The following is a 7,836-nucleotide window of genomic DNA, read 5'->3' on the forward strand; positions in this document are numbered from 1 at the left end:
GGGCACCCCCACCTTGCCTTCTGACAACATGGGTGCTGCGTCTGCTGTCGGTGTCACCCAGCAGGCTCCCCAGCCCCCCGCAACCTGCTCCCCTCCGGCTCCGGGGCCCAGACCCTGCCCCTGTTTATTGACCCCCTGTCACTGGTCACAGGAGCCCCTGACCCCTCCTTTACTTTTCCAGGGCACCCCCAATCCAGCTCCTCTCCCAGAATCCCTACACCTCAGGGTCAGCCCCCCACCTCCGACCGTGGGGATCCCCAAATCCAGAAGGCCCCCAGGCCCGCCCTCCCCACCACGTGACCAAGAGATTGTGCAATCCAGCCCCCTCCCCTAACCCCCTCCCTGAGGGGATTTTCGAGGAGGGCTGAGCTCAGGCCAGCGGCACCCCTGCCCCCCCCAGGGGGCTGGGCCAAGGTATAAATAGGGGTGGTGGCTGCAGCAGCAGCACACCCAGCCCAGGACAACCATGCTCGCCCTGGAGGCCGCACAGTGAGTGGGGGCCCCTGAACCTGCACCTGGACCCCCCCCCCACGCTGCCCCAGCCGCCTCCCCCAGGGGTGGTGGTCCCTGCCCCACGCGGGGGGGGGGGGGTGCAGGTGTGTGGGAAGCTAGGGGGTCCACACTGTCTCTCACCCCTTTGGGGTCGCTCTTTTCTCGTCTCTCACCTCGTATTCTTTCTTCCATCCCATCTCTGTCTCCCCTGGACCCCAAAGATCTTTCCTGGGACACTGGTTTCCCTCCCTCCTGCCGACGCCTCTCCCCGGGGGCCCTCCAGCTTGGTCTCCGTCTCCCCATCTCCTGCTGGGTCTCGCTCCATCTCCCGCTCGCTGCCTGTGTCTGCCTCTTGCCCCGACTCTTTAGGTTTCGGGGTCTCTGCTCTCTGCCTCTTGCTCCCTCTGTCTCTTTTCCTATTCTCTCTGTCCTCCAGCCTTCTCTCTCCTTCTGTCTCCCCGTCGCTCCTCCACCCGCTCTCTCCCTCTCTGGGGCTGCGCGAACATCTCTCTCCACACTTTCTCCCTTCCCTCCTCGCCTCTCTCCCCCTCGGCCGAGTCTCTTCTGTGTTTTCCCATCTTTGCCTAGGTGTCTCTCCATCTCTCTCCTCTGGTCCAAGGTGGACCCATTGCACCAACTTGATAATGGGGGGCCCCCTCCCCCGCCCCCACCCGCCCGCTGGCGCCCACACCTCCTCTTCAGGGACTTTCTCTCCCTCACTTTCCCTGCCCCCCCACAGCCTCAGTCTATGCAAATCCCAGGGGAGGGGGGACATTTGCCTGGCCCCTGCCCCCTGCTTCCTGTCCCGGTGGGGGAGTGGGGGGACTGTGGTGGGGCTGGTCTCACACAGGGACACACAGCAGTGAGCCTCAGTGGTCACAGCTGCAGGCGCTTCCCCCCATCCCCCCACCGTCCGCACCCCAACCACTTGGAGACTCAGGTGGCTGAAGGCCCCCCTGACATGCCCCTGCATCTCTCCCCCTCCAGGCTCGAAGGGCCACACTACAGCTGTCTGGTGAGTTGGGGCCCTGGGGGCCAGGGAGGGGTGTTGGGGACCCACGCAGCCCACCGGGACCTCCCTGCCTCAGTTTCCCCTTCTGCTCCTTCCTGTCACTTTGTCTTTCTCCGGATCTCCCAGCGCCACCCTCCACCCCTCCTTCCCCCCCACCCCCATCTCCATCACAGATGTCCTTCCCTCTCTCAGGCTCTGGGTCCACATCCTTGCATGGGGGAGGGGGGTGCCCTCCTGTCGTCAACTTTGTGTCTCTCCCTCTGTCCATCCCACATTCAGCAAATCGACTTCCTTCTTCTCTTCTCATCTTGGCTTTGTCTTTTCAAAAGTCGAGTCTGTCAGACTTCAGACACACAGACCCACCGCTCATAAACCCACAGCCCCGTCCGGGAAGTAAAACCCGCTCACAACCTTGGAGGAAACCTCCTCCAGGCGCCCCTCCCTCAGCGCATCCCCCGCCGCCTCCAACTTGAAGACTTTCGCTTTTTTGAAAAACTGAGGGAAACTCACAAGCCGGGAAAGTGACAAATCTTGTATGCAGCTCAGTGAGGTTTTACATTATGCACACATCTGGGTAACCACTAACCAGGCCAAGATATAGAACATTTCCGGCCCTCTGGAAGATTCCCTCACCTCCCTTCCCGATCAATACCTGCCTCTGATATTTTCCACCATGTTCTGAACTTTACATAAAGCCATCTGGCAAGGTGTCCCTTTTGGGGTCTGGCTTCCTTCCCTCAAGGTTAGCTGTGTGCTGGGCATCGCTCCTTTTTCCTTGCTGTCTAGTACTCCCTCGCAGGACCAGGCCACTGCTAATGTGTCCGTTCTCCTGTGCATGGGCGCCACGGGGCTACGAATTCAGCTGCTCTGATTATCCTGGCACCAGGCTATTGTGTGGACACATATTTTCATACCCATGAATGAGTACCCATGAATACCCAGGAATGAGATGGCGGGTCATCAGGATGATGTATATCCAGCTTGAGACTTTATGAGACTTTAATTGCTAAACAACCCGTGATTCTTGAGACGAATCGAAGTGATATGGAGGTGGACAAAGGAAGCATGAGACTTTGCCTCTGTAAACACACCCCCACCCTTCACCCCACCCCCTTCCACGCCGTCCCAGGTGCAACGACCTGCCGACTGGGTCCTGGCGAGGAGCTGGGCTTCCTGAGAGCCCACCTCTTAGAGGGACCCGGCTGCTGTGTCGCTCTCTGAGCCCCTGGGTCTCTGTTTCTATGCGTCTCTGCCTGTGTCTCTCATTCTCTGTGTGCGTGGGCGTGTGTTTCTGCTGTGCGTCCGTCTCCTCTCTCTGTATCTCTCTGTCTCTCTCTTTGCCCCTGTCTCTGATGCCTAGTCTCTCTCTCTCACTCTGTCTCTCTGCGTCTCTGTCTCCTTCTCTCTCTCTTTTAGTTCCTGTGTCTCTCTCTTTCCCTCCCTCTCCCCGTCCCTGTGGGAGTCCCCCGGCGGGTCCAGGGTGGGGGTGGGGGGCTCCCCGCAGCCTGGGATCACTCCTCCGTCTCCCCCACCCCCATCAGTACCCAGATGGAGTCTTCTACGACCTGGACAGCTGCAAGCACCCTGGCTACCCAGACTCGGAGGGGGCTCCTGGTGAGTGACGCCTGCCCAGCCCCCTCCCCACCTGCCCCTTCGGCCCATTTCACAGATGGGAGAGCTGAGGCCCAGGGGAGGCCGTCAGCTAGCAGAGCAGGACCAAGTGAGCCCGGGCCTCCAGGCCGCCTCCCTTTCCTCTCCCACCCACCCTGCTCGCCCATGCAAATCCTTGGGTCAGAGATTTGCACAGCCCACAATGGCCCCTCTGTGCCGGGGGCTTCCAGTGGGAGGGGGCCGAGGCCAGACCTCCCGGCTTCTGACTCAGTGCCCTTCCCCCAGACTCCCTGTGGGGCTGGACTGAGGCCCCAGCTGTCCCGGCCGCCTCCTTTGAAGCCTATGACCCGGCCGTGGCCACCTTCAGCCACCCCCAGGGTGTCCAGCTCTGTTACGGACCCTCAGCCTACAGCCCTGCGGGGAGCCTCGACCTGGCCCCCAGCCTGGAGGCCCCGGGGCCCGACTTCCGGGCGTACCCCACGGAAGACTTCCCCAGCCAGGTGAGGGGACATTTTCCATCCCGTCATTTGAGTGACACCCACTAGGTGCCAGGCTGTGTACCCATTGACTGTTCATCCCTCTGCCCAGCCCCGGAGGTTAAGCACCCTGTTGTTCCTCTGCACGAACCAGCCACAGAGGCACAGAGCGAGCCAGGGGCCGCACAGACAGCTGTTACTGTTTTGGGCAGGCTTTCCCGGAGGTGGCCTGGGGGTCCCCTGGCCACGCAGATCTGAACCGAGGCCAGAGTGCAGGCTGTAAACAGCGGGGAGGGCCATAGGCGGGGCCGGGGAGGAGGAAGCTGAGGGATGAGAGCTGAGCGAGGGAGAACAGGGGGCCCCGGACTGCAGGTGACCCCAACCTTCCACAGACCCTCGGCCCCCTGGCGCAGCCCCTGTACCCCAGCCCCGTGCTGTCGGAGGAGGAGGATCTCCTGCTGGACAGTCCCACTCTGGAGGTCTCAGACAGCGAGTCGGATGAGGCCCTCATGGCTGGCTCCGAGGGGAGGGGATCCGAGGCAGGTATGTGGGAGCAAGTTGGGGGGGGGGGGGCGACGCCAACTGGAGATGGAGGGAGGGGGCTAAAGGAATCATGGCCTCCCAAGCACTCCAGCACTGAGGGTGGTTGGCAGGTCTGCCGTCTACTGGCTGTGTGACCTTGGGCAAGTGGCTCTACCTCTCTGTGCCTTGGTTTCCTATCTGTGCAATGTGGATGTCTATTACTGGTGGCTGGTTGGGAGGATTAAGTGGGATAATACATATAAATGAAACAGCAGTGCTTGCCGCGATGCTCAGTAAGTCTTTACCAGAATTATGGACACAACAGCGACAAAATAATCCTAATATCAACTCACATCTATTTCACCCCTGCTTCTGCCCACGTGCCCGACATCCATTATGTGTGGCCCCTAGAAAGTTGGGATTATTAGTTACTTTCCCCACATGGGCCTCGATTTCCCATCTGTAAAATGGGCGTCCTCACCATCATCCCCAAATCGTGGGGTTACGAGGAAAATTAAATGTAATTGTAAAGTGCCCAGCCCAATGCCTGGCCCCTAGTCCGTCACAAAGGTGGGTGAAAGTCAAACACACACACACACCTTAGCCTCATTGATAGCTGAGGAGACACCAGCTCAGAGCGGTTAAGTCACCACCCCAAGCTCACACAGCTGGGAAATGGCAGAGGCCGGGTTCTTGTATCCAGTGCCCTGCTGGGAACCCACCCCCACCCCCAAGCTCTGTGGGGCTCTTGCTGCTTGGAGGAGCCCAGGAGTCAGAGCCCCTGGCCTCTCCCCGGATCCCAGCCCCTCTGGGGCTGAAAGGCTAGGAGACCCGGAGCTAGAGAAATCGGCCAGCCAATTAAGACCCCCTCCAGATCTCATGCCACCAGTCAGCTTTTTTATAAGCCTTCGAGAGAGCATTGGCGTCCCATTTCACAGATTCACTCACGGGCTCGAGAAATATGGGTTACCACGGGCTGGCCACCCAGCAGGGCACAGGCCAGACGCAAATCCTGGCAAATCAAGCAGGGAAGGGGGGATGGGGGTTCTGGTGACACAGCCTCGGGGCCAGGAGCCACTTGCCCCGAATGGGAGGGACGGCGCACAGACAGAGCCATGCGGGTGTATCTCACAGCCGCCTCCCTCACCCAAATTATCCCGATGGGGAGGCTGCGGCTTGGCGGGGGCCGGGGCGGGGTGGGTGCGGACCCGAAGGACGCCTCCCCTAAGACCCCCTCCCCACCCCGCAGGGGCCCGCAAGAAGCTGCGCCTGTACCAGTTCCTGCTGGGGCTGCTGACGCGCGGGGACATGCGCGAGTGCGTGTGGTGGGTGGAGCCGGGCGCCGGGGTCTTCCAGTTCTCCTCGAAGCACAAGGAGCTGCTGGCGCGCCGCTGGGGCCAGCAGAAGGGCAACCGCAAGCGCATGACCTACCAGAAGCTGGCGCGCGCCCTGCGCAACTACGCCAAGACCGGCGAGATCCGCAAGGTCAAGCGCAAGCTCACCTACCAGTTCAACAGTGATCTGCTGTCCGCCCCGCACCGCGCCTGAGCCCGGGGGGCGCTCTCCGGGGCTCCACGGCTGTGTCACGTTGGCGTCCCCACACCCTAGGTCAGAGGACCCGTGCATCCCCACGCTGCGGGGGGAGCAGGGCTGCCGTCATCTCTAAACACTGCTCCGGGCCCCTCTGGGACCCCCCCGGGCCCCGATCTTGTCTGGGGCCCCTCTGGGATTCCCTTGTCATGTCCAGGAGCCCCGGGATCCTCATGTCTCGGGTCCTAGGACCTGTAGACGACTCTGCTATGTGTCTGTGTGGAGGGGGGCGGGGTAGTGCTTCCAGCATCCCAAGAACGCCTCTGGGATCCCCTTATGATGTCTGAGATCCCCCAACCAGGCCGGGGACCTCTCTGAGATCCCTTGTGTGTCTAAGACCCCCTCAATCTCATCTGGGGGACAGTGAGCCCGCAGATCGTCACACCAGGAGGTGCGCCCTGCCAGCGACCCGGAGCCCTGGCCCGGGTCTCTCTGGGATCCCCTTCTCATGTCTGGGTCCCTCAAGTCAGATCTGGGATCTCCTAGTCATGTCTTGGCCCTCTGCGAATTCCTTATCACGTCTCAGATCTCCGTGCCCGGCCAGCTGTGACTCTTGTGTCCTCTCTGTCCCCCCAAGTGCTTTTGTCATCTTTGAGATTCCCCTAGTTCTCTGGAACTTTTCTGTGTCTGGAATTCTCCAGTCACATGTGGGGCCCCTCCGGGATCCTTTCGTCACGTCTGAAGTCACCGTTGTCAAGTCTGGGGGGGACCTCAGTGAACCTTGTCGTGTCTGGGTCACCTCTGGGACACCCTCGTCTGTCTGGGATCCTCCCATCGCATCTGAGCGCCCCCCCCACCCCCGTCCTCATCTGAAATGCCTCTTTGGGGACCCCACCAGCAGCCTTGAGTTCTCAAGGGGTCCCTTCTTCTGGGTGCCCTCGGAGGGCCGTGCTGGGGATCAGTCTGGCCAGTCAACCGATTTCTGCATGATCCTGGCAGCCCTCCCATGTCATTTCTAACCAGAGGCCTCAAACTGGTGACACCCTCCGCCGGCCCCGCGGGGCAGATCAGCTCCCTGGTGGTGTTTAGTTTGCTGTGGTGGGTTTAGTGTGTGTGGTTTTTTTTTTTTTTTTTTTGGCGTTTTTTTTTTTTGGACGGGGGATACGAATTAGCTGACATTTCAAAATAAGGCGGTTTTGCATACTCCTCCACTTAAAACTTGGCACAGTCCAGCAACGGTGGGCCAGCTTGGCGGTGTGGAGGGGCTGGAGCAGGGTGGCGCCCCCTCCTAATGGGACCTGTGTTCTCCAGTCTGCCCGGGGCCCTGCCATCACCCCTGGCTGTCACACCCCAGTGGCTTCGCTCAGTCGCCCGTTGGGCCCCACCCATTTGTGTTTTGACCCCTGGTGTGAACCGAGCCGGAGGTGAAGCCTGGATGAACCGTGGGAGCTGGGATCGGAAACCCCCCTGGGGCGTCCGCGGCTGTGGGCTGCGAGACCGGAGTCCCAGGTCCCTGAGCCTGGGTGGCTGGGGGATCTGGGGTGAAAGACTTCCTGCTCCTGGGCCTCAGTTTGTCCCTTCCATGAAAGGGGAGAGGAGGAGGAGGAAGATGGCAAAAGTCCCTTGCAGCCCTGCCGGGCAGAGCAGGCCTTTGACACATCCTCTGAAACCCACCCACCACCCACTGACGGCCGCGAGGAGCGTGCGGAAGGAGCGCGAGGACCCACAGAGGGAGGAGGTCCTCCTGGGAGCGCCCAGCGGCTGGTAGCGGAGCCCAGGCTGGGACCTGCTCTCAAGAGGACAGCGCCCCCCTGGACGGGGGCGGCGTGGGAGGGGCGTGTGGGGGACAGAATGTCCCCCCAGGGCCTCCTCTTGCAAATAAGGTGCCTTTTGCAAAAACTACCATCGTCACCCCAAGTGTGGAATAAAATAAACTAAAGAAACAAATCAAGGCAGACAGACTTCCTAGGAGCCTCTGTCAGGGACTGCAAGTGCTGCCGTCCGCCAGGCCGTCAGAGACGCTGCGACGGCGAAGGAGGAGACAGTCAGAGCCAGATCGGCCTGAGCCTTGAAGGCCGCGGTGAGGGCTTGAGATCCAGGCTCTGGTGGTTCGGTTCACTGTGTGTCTCCCTCTCTTCCTGACGACTGGAGTTCTGCCCCCTCCTCTCGCTGCTTCCCTAGCTGTCGGTCGGG

The 7,836-nt window shown here is 61.0% G+C and overlaps 1 protein-coding gene across 2 annotated transcripts; it reads left to right on the forward strand.

Annotated features, from left to right (window-relative positions):
• The first annotated feature begins 361 nt into the window (after window positions 1-361).
• On the forward strand, window positions 362-7,597 carry SPIB (Spi-B transcription factor). Of its 2 annotated transcripts, none has more exons than XM_044751843.2 (6): window positions 362-489; window positions 1,480-1,507; window positions 3,046-3,118; window positions 3,401-3,615; window positions 3,984-4,134; window positions 5,363-7,597. In XM_044751843.2, the coding sequence occupies exons 1-6, from the start codon at window positions 467-469 to the stop codon at window positions 5,659-5,661; spliced, it is 789 nt and encodes a 262-aa protein (XP_044607778.2). In that variant the 5' UTR covers window positions 362-466; the 3' UTR covers window positions 5,662-7,597. The 2 variants fall into 2 exon arrangements, with proteins under 2 accessions (XP_044607778.2, XP_070354994.1); XM_070498893.1 differs by having other exon boundaries at window positions 420-489; window positions 4,005-4,134; window positions 5,363-7,560.
• Window positions 7,598-7,836: the final 239 nt, after the last annotated feature.

The sequence above is a fragment of the Equus asinus genome, chromosome 26 (genome assembly GCF_041296235.1).
Source record: "Equus asinus isolate D_3611 breed Donkey chromosome 26, EquAss-T2T_v2, whole genome shotgun sequence".
NCBI lineage: Eukaryota > Metazoa > Chordata > Mammalia > Perissodactyla > Equidae > Equus > Equus asinus.

Coding starts and splice junctions, on each gene's coding strand:
- SPIB (XM_044751843.2), top strand. CDS start 467: ATGCTCGCCCTGGAGGCCGCACA. Junction 3,616..3,983: donor CGGAAGACTTCCCCAGCCAG/GTGAGGGGACAT, acceptor AACCTTCCACAG/ACCCTCGGCCCCCTGGCGCA. Junction 4,135..5,362: donor GGGGAGGGGATCCGAGGCAG/GTATGTGGGAGC, acceptor CCCACCCCGCAG/GGGCCCGCAAGAAGCTGCGC.